The sequence below is a fragment of the Phyllostomus hastatus genome, unplaced genomic scaffold (genome assembly GCF_019186645.2).
Source record: "Phyllostomus hastatus isolate PE091 unplaced genomic scaffold, TTU_PhHast_1.1 phas_contig_38, whole genome shotgun sequence".
NCBI classification, from domain to species: Eukaryota; Metazoa; Chordata; class Mammalia; order Chiroptera; family Phyllostomidae; genus Phyllostomus; species Phyllostomus hastatus.
The window spans coordinates 20,889,677-20,905,804 of record NW_025333869.1 but is presented as its reverse complement, the minus strand read 5'-3'; the positions used below and the strand labels follow the sequence as shown (position 1 = coordinate 20,905,804).

Below are 16,128 nucleotides of genomic sequence, written 5' to 3'. Positions count from 1 at the left end.
GATATCTAAGTTGTAAATAAGTCAAGGATATAATCCTTAAAACTTAATTAGCTTTTTTCTTATTATTCTTTCCATTCCTGGACCATAAAATAGCCTTTTTTCTCCATAGCCCCAAACATGCTTAATAAAAGTTATATATAATGACATGTTGCTAAATGTTCAATGACCAGCTCTCTGGGGAAAAAAAGCTATGTGCACATAAGCTTATTAAATTTTTATTTATAGAGAATGAGTAACACACAATTTACAAATGAAATTTACATATATAATGCATTTTGCTATACATTTCACTCAGCCAAACTCATGTATCCATAGCCAATCTAAGGTTGCGATTGATGAACTAGAGTTCTGACATGAATATCAACTATTTCTCTTCCTTGCTGAGTATGTCAGAACCTCACTCTTTTGTCAATGACATAAGCAACTTCATTACTGAATCAGATAATTTTTTAAAATTTTAATATTGGAAAACTCTCTCATTTTTTGTACTATTCATACTGTAGTACCTGAAGACACAACATACATGTATCTTTAACTTTCATCTGCATCATTAACTTTTTTCCATCACTTTCTTAAGTTTAGGAAATCAATAAAATAATAAATCAGTTCCCAAAGTGTAGCATTTGCCAATTTCTGCTGTAAAGATTCCCACCATGGCTGATGTCAGGCTACCAAAGTGACCTTGCTGAGGAGTCAGAGGAGATGGGAAATGGCACAGCAGTGTATAGCATTTTCACTCTGTGGATACAATAGACAAATAATTTCAAGAGCATAAAAGTAAAATTTTGTCACAAAATTAGGAAGTGATGAGTTTTATTACCTTCAATTTTAATATAATTTATCTAATTGTAAGTACATGTAATTTAGTTTTAAGTAGTAGCTGTGTTTAATAACTAACTCAGTTGGTGCAGGTAGACTCCAGACAACACTGGTTATGTCAGCTTCAAAGGTCCAAAGACGTACACCACATTGTTAATAAAACTCTTACAAAACTCTTTCAGTCTTTGCTTATTAACTTTAACCTATTGCAAATTTTATATTGTTAAAATTAAGGCGTATATACCATTTTAATATTTATTGCATTCACTTAAATATTATGTGATAAAAATATTTACATATTTTTCTTATTATAATTTCATTTAGTTGCAATAAGAAATTATTATTATTTCTATAATGCATAATATTTAGATTGTTCTCATGTTTTCTTGTTAAGTAAGTATCTGATAAAAATATTTTTGAAAGCTACTGCTCCAGATGATTTTTAAGGTCCTTTAAAACTTACATTTTGTAATTTGATTATTTATGTAAAGGTCCACAAAATAGCCCGTCCTTCATTTTTCCATTTCAGGTTCTTTTCTTCCCTACCTGCCTTCCTGCCTCCCTTCCATAAATATTTTTGAACTACAACTCTGGTTTTGATGACATTTCAGGTACTGGTAGAATAGGGCCTTGTTTAGATCAGATAGAAACAATGGGAAGCTCCAGGCTATTGCCTGCAAAGGGATCCCTCATTCCAGAGAAACCTTCAGCACAACCCTTCCCTGCACCCTACCTCTTCTCTGACTGATTTCTGGACTTCTGGTTCGAATTTCCCTTCAATTCCCTAACTCAGCTGAATACTTAGAAATTGCCCAAACTTTGCCCTTTGTCCCTTTGGGGTCTGTCTTGGTTCCTTGGTTACTGACTCACCCTCAGCCTACCTTACCTTTTTAAATTTTTTCTCCCAATTTTTTGGCTTCTTGCTCTGAAGAAGACATAGCCATCCCTGCCCCCACTCTGCCTCTCATTCCCAATATGGTACATCTGTGGTGGAGGCTTTCTGCCTTGCTTCATGAGGAAAGGCATGGCACTGTGACCTGTGAGTAGGTCAGAGGACTCCACATTCAGACTGGTCCTTTGGCCTCTAACTTAATTCTGCAGAGTCAGTGAGCCTTTGCCTCTGATTCTGACAACTTGGCTCACATGTTTTTCTTGAATTATGATCATGTTGTATTCTTTTGTCTTTGACACTAAAATGTTTTATTCATTCAAGCATTATGCGTTGACTTCTTTCCGTATTTCTAGAAACATGTTGGATATGAGGGTAAATAGTATAGTTAGTCTTGTATATATAGTTATATATATACAAGTATATATAATTAATCTTGAAAGCTCTCTGTTGCTTAAATAAGAAACAAGCAAGGACATAATTGCTGTTTCATGTGTTCAGGTGCTGTAATAGAGGTCAGGGACAAAGGCCCGTGACAATGTAGAGCATAGGGGTCATATTGTGATTTGGTGTCTTTTACAACCAGTATTAATCATGGTTATAATTTTTCTGATGAGTTGAGAATATGACTTATTTTACTTTACTTGGTATTCCCAGCAGAGGGCTTGGCATATAGTAGGTGGTTATTAAATAGTTGATAACAAAATGAGTGATGCTTTTCCTTATGAGAGAAAATAAATGTTTTAGAAGAGTCAGCTTTATACCACAGTTTCAGGGAATGAGTTGTGATGAAAAGTGAAGATTGCTTTTACTTGAAAGAGGCTGACAAATTTCCTAGGCCCGGGATCACTTTATGTGGAGTATGATTTAAGGGTGAGTGAGCATGCCAAAGCGCTCCACTTGAGCTGAGTGATGGGGAATGAGTTGTGGAGCTGTGGTCTTAGATGGTATTTTGTGAAAAATAGTAGGAGATTTATGACTATTAAACAACTTTGTAGCCACCCCTTCTTGTTTTGAAGCTTGCCAAATCTCTTCTTCTGTGGTCTGTATCATGCTCATTTAGGGCATCCATGATGTTCAGAAATATCCACTGGAATGTGGGTTTCCATGGATCCCACCCAATGGGAAGGGGCTTGAATTTTACACATCCATCCGAAGACATTTGTTTTCTGTAACCACTGAGTGAAAGTCTCACTTTGCAGGTCTCCTCTAGAGTGTACTGCACTTTCATTGAATTTTTCCAGTGAGGTTGCCAAAGTTCTACCTTCCTTCCTGCATTATGGAAATTGCAGAGTGCAGTATATTAGTGACTATTAGCATTATTGATGTGAGTTTAAAAAATCATTAGCAACTCTGAAATTGTGAGTGGAAGAAAAGTACAGAAACTTTCTTTACAGAAGACTTTTGACAAATCTTAAACAGAAGGACTTGCCAGGCTGGAATGAGAATTTCAAGCCTTGACGTGAAGGTGATACAAAATACACTATTATGTATTAGCCCTTCCCATTCAATTGTCACACCCAATAGCTTTAGAAGAAATAGATATTCCATCACAAAAAAAAAAAAACCCCACATAAAGCAACAACCAGACATGACCCTAATCCATGTTGTGCAAGTATTAGAAAATTGTTTGGGGAAATCTCCTCTAATTATGGGTTCATATCAATATAGGACTGTATGGATCAGAGAGGAGTCCTTGTTTTTACTTTTTTTAAATTTTTGTGTTTAATTTTGAGAAATTCTAAAAATATAGAAAAGTTTTAAAGTGTTTGTAACAAATAAAAAAACCTTATATAGAAAATAGAAGTCCCTCCCCCCCTCCCCCCTTTCATTAGCTCTAATCCTGTTACTCTGTCCACTGGCAGACTCAACCATTTTCATACATTTAATGTATAACTTTTATAATTTTTAGAAGTTTACTATACACATGAGATCACAGAAGTACATACTTACATAAATAATATTATACTATATCACTTTGCAACTTGCATTTTCACTTTGTATTAAATTTTCAGACCTTCTCAAATTGAAATAAATAAATTTTATTGCTCTTAAATACTAAATATTATTCCATCATGTGTATATACAACATTTTATTTATTTTTTATCATTGATAGATATTTGCATTATTTCCAATTTGCTCTGTTATAAGTAATGCTGCAGTAAACATTGTTTTACGTTCTGCCTTTCAGACCTGAGTGAAATTTTCCATAATGTATATATTTTAGATGGAATTGGTATACCAATTTTCAATTTTATACATATAACTAAATTACTCTCCAAAGTATTTGAACAAATGTCTGTTTTCACAGGCAAGGAATGAAAGGATAGGAGTTTTGTTTCCTCTCATTCTCTATAGCACTTGTGAGATTTAAAAGTTTGCCACTGAGATAGGTGAAAAAAATTGTCATTTTAATTTTCATTGCCTTTTAGTCCTAGTAAATTTGACCATCTTCTCTTTTATCTATCTACCATTCAGGTTTTCTTTTCTTTGACTTGCCTGCCATTTCGTTTGTCCATATTTCTGTTTTAATTTACTGAGGAGCATATGTACTTTGGATACTAATATTTTATTGTAGACATTATAAATATCTTCTACCAGGAGTGATTTTAAAAGTAAAATGTGAAAGTATAACTCTTGCCATAGGTACTTTGGAAGTTTGGCAAATACTCAAAGACTTGAGAGTATTTGTAGTTCTGAAAATTCAGATTTACCCCAATTTCTCTGTTCTCATTTTAGGCATATCTTCTTAATCCAGGTTTTAAAAAAATACTATTTAAATAGCTCCACCTGTGTTTCTGTTATCTCATCACTATTACACTCTGTGTATATTGCTTCCATTAGAAGGGAAGTTCTTTATTCTCAGGTAGGTAGCAGAGAAATTTAAGACATTGCCTTGCCCATTTCTTTTATGTAATAAGTATGACCTTCTGAATCATGCTTCTAAGCATAATCTGAGACCAAGTGTACATATCACTATTGAAAAGACTGCATAGACTTCATTTTGTTAAAAGCCAAGTCAAAGGCATGGTAGTTAGCATCTTGATTTGTGGTGGTTTTCCTAAACATCCAGCCATGGAAGTCCCATCAAAAGTCATAGTTGGCAACATTGTTCTTTCTTGGATTCCTTTCCATGCCTTAAGTTTATAAATGGACACTGAGCAGAAAAGTAATTAAATGCTAGGCATAGAATGATGACTACAAGACAGAACTCAAGCCGCACAATTTTTGCTTTGACTAAAATTGGAAATAAAACTAAATAGCTATTTTACTCTTGGTTATAAAACTCTTAATGTTTTGCCCAGTCAGAGGTATTTGCTGAAAGGTAGTTTCTTCCAGTAATTTTAGAAAAAGCTGTCATTAAATTGTCAACAGACTAAATTGAGATTAAAAGTACTAAGAAATATCACAATACAGCAATGCAAGATTCATATTGGGATTTTAGACTTTTTTAGTGATGAGGTGGAGCAGAAACATTGGCAGAGAAAGAAGCTATGGCCTCCTATGAAGGAAGTGTGGTAGGTTTGTGGAAAGACTGCCTCTGTTACCCTACCCCATATGTCCTGCCTCAAGCATTTGAATAGATGCCATTTTTAGAACATTGTCATTGTGTCTCATTTATCACACAGGGATTACAGGAGACCTTGCATGCCAAATGGAGAAACACATGGTAACTCTAGTATTTGAATTTTAATCTAATTTCTGACTCTTTTATATCATTGCAGCATCCTAAGTGTCTAATGATGTAGTACCTAGCAAGTCTTATCTACTTTTTAAAATAAAACATTTTTCTTGGTGACTGAACTTTTATCTTTCTGGACCCAATACCCTTGAATCAAGTTTAAACACCATATATTTCCCTTGGAGCTGGAGTAAAGTAATGCTACCTGAAATCTGTCTCTACCTTAGGGACAGAGCTTCTGATTTTGCACCATTTGGAACTCTTTATATAAGTCTCCATTGAAAGCTGCTTAATCAAACATCTCAAATGTCAGAAACAGGGTTTAAAGAGTTTTTCTAGCAAGGAGGTCTAATCTCCTACTTAGTTTTGATTCCTATAATGTAGATAATCTCTTTGGAGAAAAGGCCTGCTCCTAGCAGGGCAAATATATCCCATAAAATGTATTTCCTACTCCAGAAAGAAATACACAGCATTAATGAAATTTACTTTTTCATGAAGCTTGGAAAGGTTGTAAGCTTAGGATTTTGATCCTAGCAGATGTTCTCTCTCTCTCTTTTTTTTTTTTTTTTGGATATAAAAAAAAAGTAACATTTGATTCAGAAGTCTCAATAAGGGTTGCAGTAGTGATGCTTTTTGCTATAAGAAGCCGCGCTCTGAATGTGACACTGGTCATTAGTTTTGAGTGACAACTGACTTCACAGCCATGGTCCTTCTTTCCTGCTTCAGTCCCCATGGATGCATTACAGTAAAGCAAAGAGAAAGTTAGCAGCCTGAGTCATACCATATTTAGAGTTTGATGGTTAAAGAACTGTTTGTGTACGATAAAAAAGCATCTTCATAGACATTTTTTACATCATTTTCTTATAGGCCTTGGGATAACAAAGTTTTGTTAACAACTCTTCTATTCCAGTTTCACTTGCGTTTCTCAGTGCTCTTGTTAAACTTACCCAGAACCCCCATTGCACAATCTTCAATGGCTTCAATACTTTCGCATAGTCACTTCATACTGTGGAGTCTTACGTCTTCATCTTCTCTTTGTCTCCATGTCACTTGGTCCACATAAAGCAGCCCAGTTTTTCCCACCTACCCCAGGGGCAAAACTCAGCTTCTTTACTGGTTTCCATGGAAGTCCATTCATAGTGAGCATTTAACCTGTGGGAATTACTGGAAGATGGCATGTGACAGAAATCTAAGTCTACACCATTTCCTGCCTTCAGTCTTTCTCTTTCCTCCTCTTCCTTTCAGTTCAGCACAATAAACAAACAGCCCCCTTCTCTCAGAGCCCTTCCACCTGTACCGAGGCTCCTCAAAGCTTTGTAGTCTACCCTACACTCTTCAGCATATTATCTCAATACAGGCAACTCTTGCTCCCTAAGTAGAGTCCTAGTCCTTAATATTTTCCGCAAACCCAAATCCCGAGGAGACATGTTTGGTAAATGAAGGTATTTCATGTTTGGTGTTGCTTCACATTGACATTTGCTTTTATCACACAGGCTTCCAGTGACAGCACTGCTGCTTCTCCAGACTGCCACTACACACCCCTGCCTTCTGCCTCCAGGGAACTCACCAGTCATCGAGGTAGGAAGTCAGTTTTTTATTGCTCTCAGGTGGTTACAGGGAGGGACCCTTGGCTGCACACAGCTCTGGGCTCATGACTGCTGCCACAATACTTTAGAAAGAATACAGTGCTTTTCAAGTCCTTGATGAGAAAACCATTCCTGTCAAACCTAGCAATTTTAACTCATATTAAACAGAATTTAGTGGTAGTCTACTGGGAAGGCAAATAAATCTATGGTATAATATAATTTTGTGTTTTTTCTATAATAAACAGATTAGAGTACTTAAAAATCACTAAGTAGATAATTACCTCCAGCAAAAAGGATGAAGAGAAATTGGAAAACTCACTAACATTTGTAAAAGTACCATTGTTTGGAGTCTAATAGTTGACATCTGTAATTTAAAAATGAATGAACTCTATATCACAGCTAAAAGAAATTCCGATTTTCCTGGAAATGTTGAAGAAAATGCATAGTTTTCCCTGAATTCACTGAACCTTGAAACATTAATTTGGCTTACCCAGTTTTTCCAAAGCCTTGAATTCCTCCAGCTATCTCTAGAGTCTGTATGGAATATAATTTCAAAAATGCCTTATCCCTAAGTCCTTAGGCCAAGGACTATGTGACCACATTTGTTAGAATTGTTTAGGACAGGAAGAAGCCATGCAGTATAACTTGTTTACCCCTTTTGATCCTGGTAATGACTACAGCCACACTTTCTAATTGTGAACCTACCTTGCAAGGGTAAGTAAGAATAGGCTGCATTCTATATTTTAGACATCATTTCCCCAAGCAGGAAATTCCCTTTGTACACGTGGGAGACACTGAATAAGGACCGTTCAGCTTTTTCACCCCAGCTGCACTGCAGGGTTGGTGGTTAGGAGGAAAGGCTGCAGAGATGCCCAGAAAGTGAGGGAGCTATCCCACTAAACACATGGGCCCTGGGCACACTGCATGTTTCTGCAGGAAATGATCCAGAGAATAATGTGGAGTTCCAAGTTGTCTGTGACAGGCTTTTGTTGCATCGTTGATGTCTGGACACAGTAGAACTTTCCTACATTTAAATATATGTTGAGTGCAATTGTAATACTGTTCATTAAGTATCAGTTTTGTGAACATCAATTTTGCTCAAAGTCAGGGCAAAAAAATTGCTTCCAACATGTTATATGTTGAGAGACATGAAAAGGTCTCTTTTACTAAATGTCCTTATGAAGGTTTTCAGCATATCTCTTTAGAGACATTTGTAAATTCCTCTAGGCAAATAATAATGCCTAGTCTAGAAAGAATAACAAATTAACGCCAGCATTATATCATTGTGCATTTGTTTATTGGTTTCTTGAATTAAGGTAATTTTACAGTACATATCCTGTTGAATATACTGCATAGGAACTACAGTCTCAGAGCCCTCACAACTACTTGTAAAGTTATTATGTCTGTGAAATTGAGACTTCACAACAGGAGAACATGATTAGATAAATACTAATCACCAATAAGATAAAGATCCTCTGTCATTGTAACAGTAAAATAATAAATTTGAACCTTGAAAATATGGATATGAAAAAATGAATTTTGAAGGTATTTTAAATAATATTTAAACTATGGAAAAATGCTCGAGGTGGTTGCTGTGAAAATAGGTGCTCTGGAGTGACATCAGAACCAGAACGCAACATCAATGGGAAAAAATGTTCTTCAAAGGGAGCCAACAATGGATGTCTTGATTTTACTAGGAATATTTCTGTATATTTATTGAACTTGGTGCCTGGTCAGTGCTAAGGACTCAGATGGTATAAAAAGCAAGTCAGCATCATGAAATGCAGGCCAGGATTTTTGGGCCAATGGTCATGATGAGAGCAGTGAAGAGAGAGGCAAAGAAACTCATTAAATCAGAATTATTATTGGACTGATCTATGTAGGGATAAATTGAGACTGATGGACAGTGGTACCGCGGTACTCATTGTAATTTGTTGCAGAATTCCTGATGAGTGCTGAAACCAATGAGTACCGAATGATGATGCTTTTTCTCTTTCGGGACAGCGTTGTGACTCATATAACTTCTAGCAAGTGCGATGAGTCCCAATCAAGTGCTGAGTGCTGAAACATTTTTTCTTGTCAAAATGCAACAAGTACAGGGTTGCATTTTGTACTTGTAACCCCATACTTGTTGCAGGTTTGCAAGTACAGTGTTGACGAGCTATGAAGCTGACGAGTACCAAGGTATGCCTATATTTCAGCTTGGTATGAACTTACAGTGATCAGTGGGGAAAGCCATACTTTTTTGGCATTCAGAATGAAACTACTTGGTGTCATCTTTTTTTTGGTGTATATTTAAGTTAAAGAAATTTCTGATCATGTAAATTGGCAAGCTATTTGAGTGCCATTTGTTAATACCCTCATGGAAACAGCTTACAAACATTTATTCAGAGAGGTACATTCACATTGAGATTATATCAATTCTCTCCCAAGTGATATCCTCCATGATGTCTGAAACTTGGTCCATAAAACCTTAAGGGGAAGTTCTATTTGCAAATAATTTCTTATCCATACAGTTCTCTATCTCTTTTCATTACACATCAACAGCTACACAAACTGGCAGGTAGTAGTTCATCTGAAAATTACTATTTTTTGATACATGCCATTTTCCCTTTACTTGTCCTTTATGTAACTTCCAATGTCGAACATGATGGGTCCAAGATTCACGTGCTAAGGACTCTACATTCAAAAGCAAGAAAAGCTTGGGACCAGGATAGCAATCAGGAGATAGGGGACTCTATTTTTCTATCTGTAACTTACAGATAATTTGAACATTATAGGGAGAGTAGCACTGTGCAGTTACTTTCTGCTTCCTGGATGAAATTTTTTTCTGATCTCATCTGTTTTGATTTTTCTCCTCTTGAGGTCCTCACAATGTTTGTTCCTATTTCCTTAGTGCAGTTGTTTATATACTGCTTTGTATAATAGAGGTCAGGTAAATGTTTATCTTGAACTTGTAAATGAAAGCTCCCTGAGGGGCAGTACAGATTCAAATTGTTCTCTTTCACTTCTCTGACTCCTATTCATTCTTCAGTTATCAGCTTAAATATCTCTGATCTCACCCTATGCATTTATGTTAGGTCAGGTTTACCTTTTCGAGAACTGTCTTCCTAGGTAGGCTTTAAGCTTTAAGCTCTGGGGAGGAGTGGAGGAGATTGTGTCTATTTTGTTCACCACTGAATCTGCAGTGTCTAGCACAGGGCTTCCTACTTAATCAGAGTTCAATAACTATTTGTTCAGAAAATTATGAATGATAGAAACCCAGGGGAAAGTCAGCAACTTAGATGCCTCTGCAAGGTCACTTGATTGTATCTAAGAAGAGAGACCATCTTCCTTTGAGAGTGAGCACATACTGAAGGGAAAGGCCATGTGGCCCTCAGACCACAAATCTACTGCTTTCAAAAACCCAAGTATTATGGAAGGAAGCCATATCTATTGATCACTGCCAGGATGGCATTTAGCCATATTGCATAACTTTTGAGTAGATAATTATTTTAATGTCATAGTTTTTAAACTTTGGTGTTTTGATAGTAGAAAGGGAATAGGATAAATGAAAGCAGTGAATGGAATTGTTTGATTAGAACAGAAGCTCTCAAAGAAGGGACTGAACTTTCAGTATAATGTAAGTTGTGGTATAGATATCTATACCACAGAGATTTTCTGAGATTCTTAGAAATCCCTCTGAGAATTCTACTCTAGGTAGGTCTGAGCATGTTTTCAGGGTACGGGGGCACGGGGCTCTGTCAGTGGTCTCAGCTGCTACCTAGTGTCAATCTATGTATTATATCCTCAGTGTGTATCCACAGTATAAAGAATGTTGAAATGTTTGTTGGAGAAATGTCTCTAAATATATTATATGCATAGGACATAACCCCTGCATGCCACATATTGGTACTGCTACTTTTTATCTGGTAGCTGTTAAAAGTGGAATTTGCATTTATATAGACCATTGTATCTTTTGGAAAAGACATTTCTATTTAGAGCACAGACCATATCATCCTTAAGAAAATCCTATAAAGTGAGAATAATATTATTCCCATTTAACAGAGGAAGACACCAAGAATTTCAAGGGGAGACTGAGTTGTTCAGCAACAGAGTCAAGAATAAAAATCTCACTCTGTCCTTGATTCCCAGGCCACCCCTGACATTTGTCCTTCACACAGGACATGTGAAGCAAATGCATCACTAGCTGCGTCATTATGCTGGAGGGAAGAGGAGAGAAAGTACAGAGAGAGGCACAACCTGGAAATGTCCCCTGCTGGGGTGACTTTCCACAGCCTATGCTAAGGTTGCAGAGAAGTACAGCATCCTTGCCTATTTCTGTCAAAATAATGGTCTCTTATGCCCCTATCCTCCCTTCTTTTAGTTACACATCTATTAATTCTGGAACAGAGAAAGTTTGAGAAACCAAAGAGGAAAAAGCTATGGTATCAATCTGAATTCAGACAGGGAAAATAGAAGACATAATATATATCCAAATTATGAAGGGTTTTAATTTAAGGAGTGTGAGACTTACACAATCAGGGAAGGACTGAGATAAGGGAAGCTGCCAACTACAGTCTCAGCCTCTGATAATTCTCAAGAGGTTGCTAATGTTTCTGGGTATCTCAGGAGCCCCTGGGAATCTTCCTACTGAATTTCTAATCTTCAGCAACAATAGGGATGATTCTCAAGAAGTCCACTTGGATATTGCTTCAAAGATTAGGGCTATCCATAGATTGCCCTGCCTTTCCTTCTCTGTAAATTTCCAAGTCCTATTCTAGTATCTTTCTTTGGTCCAATCTAACCTAGAGCCATGCATCAAGGGAATTGTGGGAAATGTAGTTTTAAGGTTTTCCTCTGTGTTGCAGGGAAGACCTTAGAAGAGGATGATTGGTGATGCCTGATTAAAATAGACAATCCCACATATTTTCCATAATCCTACCTCACCAATAGCTATCACATTGAGGGTCCCATTCCAGTTTGTTTGCATATACATTTTGCAAAGTAGTTGCAAGGTCAGTGAAAAGCCTCTAAATCGTTATTATTTTTCCTGATACTTATATAGTCTTGAAGATGGGTCATAGTTAGCTGGTCATATCAAGCATTGGACTTTAAATGAATAAAAGAAAGAAACCAAGAAACCGAGGAGAAATTTGCTATGAAAACTTGCTTGGAGATGACAACCATCCTACTTCTACCCATCCTTGACAATCTTGCCATTATTTTTATTGACACAGTTGTTAGTTGCTCATGGTCTTCTCTGACCAGGGGCTTGGTCTATTTGTGTTGGAAATTGATTGCTGGGACTATCACAGAGTGGTTTACATAGCAACTTATCACAATTAGTTATCATTTTCAGTTTCCTTAATGTGAGTTGCACTTTATGCTTAGCTATTGGTTTTTCTGTATATCTCCATGAAGCAGCTCAATGTGTGCCATTCACAAAAGAAGAAAAAGACTGAAAGAAAAACTGTAGGTTTTTATTTTTAAAATAGTTTTAGCCTGAGATATTGTAAAAAGCATTTTCACAGAAGCCATAAATACAAAGTGTCTTGCTTCAACTATTTAAATAAGCCGAAGTGAATTGAATAAAAGGAAAATTAAATAGATGAATGTAAAGTTATGGCAATGTAGGCAAAGATGTTTGGGATGGGGAGACGTTGGCCAGAATAACTATATGCCAACAAGCAGAATACTTGTGGTAGGGCTCAAGATGGGGCTGCTTGATAATGAAACTGTTCATCACAATTTGTTTTAGGCTTGTAGGGTTTGTAGGCAATCTGTCTCTGTTAAGCAATTATTAAAACATTTTCTATTTTTTATACTCCTATCATCTTCCAGGTCAACTCACAGGAAATGTGAGAGCTAAGTAGGTTTGATCATTATAAACAAAATCTACAAAGAATAATAGCAAAATCTCAAGGAAAATAGATGCATTTATTTAGGTTATGTTAATCATTCAGCATCAAGAAATCTTTTTTCCCATTGCCTCTTGGTTCTCACTGACCAACTAAAAAGACAGAATAAACATGGTTTTGGGTGACATTGCCAGGTAGGTCTCACTTGAGGTTAGACTCTGTGACTAAGGCAGCTCTGCTTGTTTGTTGCCTTCTATCCTTTGGAATATTTTGATTACAGTTGATCCTTGAAGAACTGTAATTAAGGGGGTTTGTGGTGCCAACCACCTGCACAGTCAAAAATCTGCCTATAACTTTTGATTCCCTCAAAACTTATCTGTTAATAGCCTATTGTTGAGAAGCCTTACCAGTAACATAAATAACCAATTAACACATATTTTGTATGTTATATGTATTATGTGTATTCTTACAATAAAGTAAGCTAGAGAAAAGAAAATGTTATTAAGGAAACCATAAGGAAGAGACATTACACTTACAGTACTGTATGTATTTATTTTAAAAAATCCTTGCATAAGCTGATCTGTGCAGTTTAAACTTTGGTTGTTCAAGTGACAACTATAGTCTTTCAAGGGAGCTAAGCAGCAGATGATTCCTCAAAACAGAAATCACTGAATTCATTGAAAGTTCATAAAAACATAACAGGTTCAACTTCTTCTATGGAAAATGTACAGAAAACTGGAGAGAAAAAGAGAGAAAATGAGAGAGGGAGAGACAGAGAAAGAGAGAAGGGGGAGAAAATTACAAACTACTTTGGCAGTTGGCAAGAAAGGCCTCCTAGCAGAAGGGGCACAAGTTTCATCTGTGGGTTCTGCCAAATAAGTGGCTCCCTTTGAGACACGATAGTAAGAAGCTAGGAAAATTCCTTGGCCAGTGGAGTGGGGAAACTGAGACAGGTAGCTGAACAAGCTGGATGAATAATTTATATCCAGGTAATAAATCAGAAGGTCTTATCTTCCCTAACCAAAGACATTTAGGAGCATATGGTTCACACATTCCAGACCAAACCAGGGCAGACCCTGCTGAGTTCTGACCCCTCTTTAAAGGTGACATTCTTTGAAGGTGAAACTGACCAGAGAATGTCCTGACCCCTCTATATGCTCATTCTGATGAATCAGCATATTGAAGGGCACACCTGGAAAGCTGATGAATATTCTATTGAGATCCTCCCCTGAGACCCCCCCTAAAATTCCCTCCTCTAGAAAACAAATAAAAACCCTCAAGACAAAGGAAACCAGTATGCACTCTCCTTGAAGCACATGCATGTCCCTCCTTTTCTGAGTCATGTATTTCACTATTTTGCTCTGTTTCTCCCAAACTCTAAAGGTCCCCACAAGACTTGCAGCCAGGGGAGTATGGGAAGGAGCAACTCATTCTGGGCTCACCCCCTGAACCTATCTTCAAGGCCCCTTTTTCTCTGACTTTTCTTTTTTTTTTTTTTTTTTTTTAAAGATTTTATTTATTTATTTATTTTTAGGGAGGGAAGGGAAGGAGAGAGAGAGAGAGAGAGAGAGACAGAGAGAGAGAGACAGAGAGAGAGAAACATCAATGTGCGGTTGCTGGGAGTTATGGCCTGCAACCCAGGAATGTACCCTGGCTGGGAATCGAACCTGGGACACTTTGGTTCCCAGCCCGCGCTCAATCCACTGAGCTACGCCAGCCAGGGCTTCTCTGACTTTTCAGTGAACCAAAAAACAGCTCCATCTTGGCATACTTCTGTCACTGTAACATTTACTTCTCAGGGAGCCCACACAGCCTTGGGTGACTCACATCCTTCCTATAAAGTTTCTAGAGGGCCAAGGCAGCATTGCCTAGGCTCTCTCCCATCACTTCTTCTATCCTAAACCCTTCCTTTGTTTCACTGTCCCCAGCTTTAATAAACATACTCTCAAAGTCACCTGGACTCGTGGTACGAATCTTTTCTGCACAAAGTCAAGAGCCCGCATGTTCCATACTATCCTGGGCAGACTCACCTTGGTTCTGGTCCTTTTCCAGTGATGGCTTCTTTCATATTTCATGTTATGGCTTTGCCCTGGATGTGTATGTGTGTGGGGAGGTCAGGGGGATGGCAACGGTTTATTGGTTCCTTAGGCAGAGCTATTGTTAGCATTTTCTAATTATGTAAAATGCTTTCCTCTGATGACATTTTCAACAGAACACATTACTTTAGTTTTCTTCATAATGCTTTTATGGGCTTATAATCTTGGTGGAATTCTCAGATGCTAAGAAATGCTGAATGAGGTTTCTTTTATTTAATCGAGGTGACTAGTGATTTGACAGTAGTGGTTGACAGGTTTATTTTATCTGTGTGGCAGTGGGAGTCTATTTTCAGTGTGTGCATTCTGTTCCAAAGTAAAAGGACTTTACTAAGTGCTGAATAAATTGTCCTTTCCTTTGATTCTAGACCGTGCTGAAATGGTTTAAAAATTCTAGTTTGGGTCATCAAATTCATCTCCTGGTTGCTTTGCAGGGTCAATAGCTTCACTCTGTACTGAGCAGGCTAGGTGGATTGGAATGTAGGGTGGTGTGGATTAAAACTTCTGCACATATATAGATAGATGTGCATGTGCGCACGCTGTCTGGGAAGATGGCAGTGATGGAAGAGCAAGCCAAGTGGAATCTGAAGATGGATGGATCTGTTAGACTATTACCAAGCCTGGCATGGACTCTAGCCAAGAACTTTAAGCAAACTCCTTTGAGCATTTGAAATCCACAGGGGTCCATTTCCTATCCTTTTTCTCTGAGGATAATCCTTCATTGCAATCTCCATGATTGCTTTATTTCAACTCTTTGGGTAGAACTATGGTGCATTCACACACACAGAGGGGGTAGGAAATTTGCTTCTTTTATTTCAGAAGCTAAGCAAGGAGGGAAAAATAGAATAACTTCCCAACCCCCACCCCCGCCCCACACACCCAACAGTAACAGACCTAACAGAATGAGTGGTTCAAAAGAATAACTCTTCCTCCAGCAATCAGTGCAAATAAATAATGATACTAAAAATATGTCCCTCTGTCTTGGAAAAATGGAGGGTCTGAGACTGACAGGGTGGGATATTCTAAATGTCTTGAAGTTTTAGAGTCATGGGCTGTTTCCTATCCCTTCTATTGGTCAAATGTAACTCATGAAATGACAAATATTGCTCTGAACACTGTCATTCAAGCACTGCTCCAGCATGTCTGTATTTAGTAACCACAGTGTATTAAGTGTGTGCTAGTTTTGTGGAAAATTCAGAAATAGAGGGCGTAGTTTCT

The 16,128-nt window shown here is 37.3% G+C and overlaps 1 protein-coding gene across 2 annotated transcripts in view; it reads left to right on the top strand.

The window, feature by feature from the left end:
* Positions 1–16,128, top strand: part of LRMDA (leucine rich melanocyte differentiation associated) — a 1,077,770-nt gene that overhangs the window by 860,961 nt on the left and 200,681 nt on the right. For both annotated transcript variants that reach the window (XM_045842270.1, XM_045842271.1), the window contains one exon: positions 6,885–6,969. In XM_045842270.1, the coding sequence (XP_045698226.1) occupies positions 6,885–6,969 (85 nt within the window). The remainder of the gene's footprint in view (positions 1–6,884; positions 6,970–16,128) is intronic.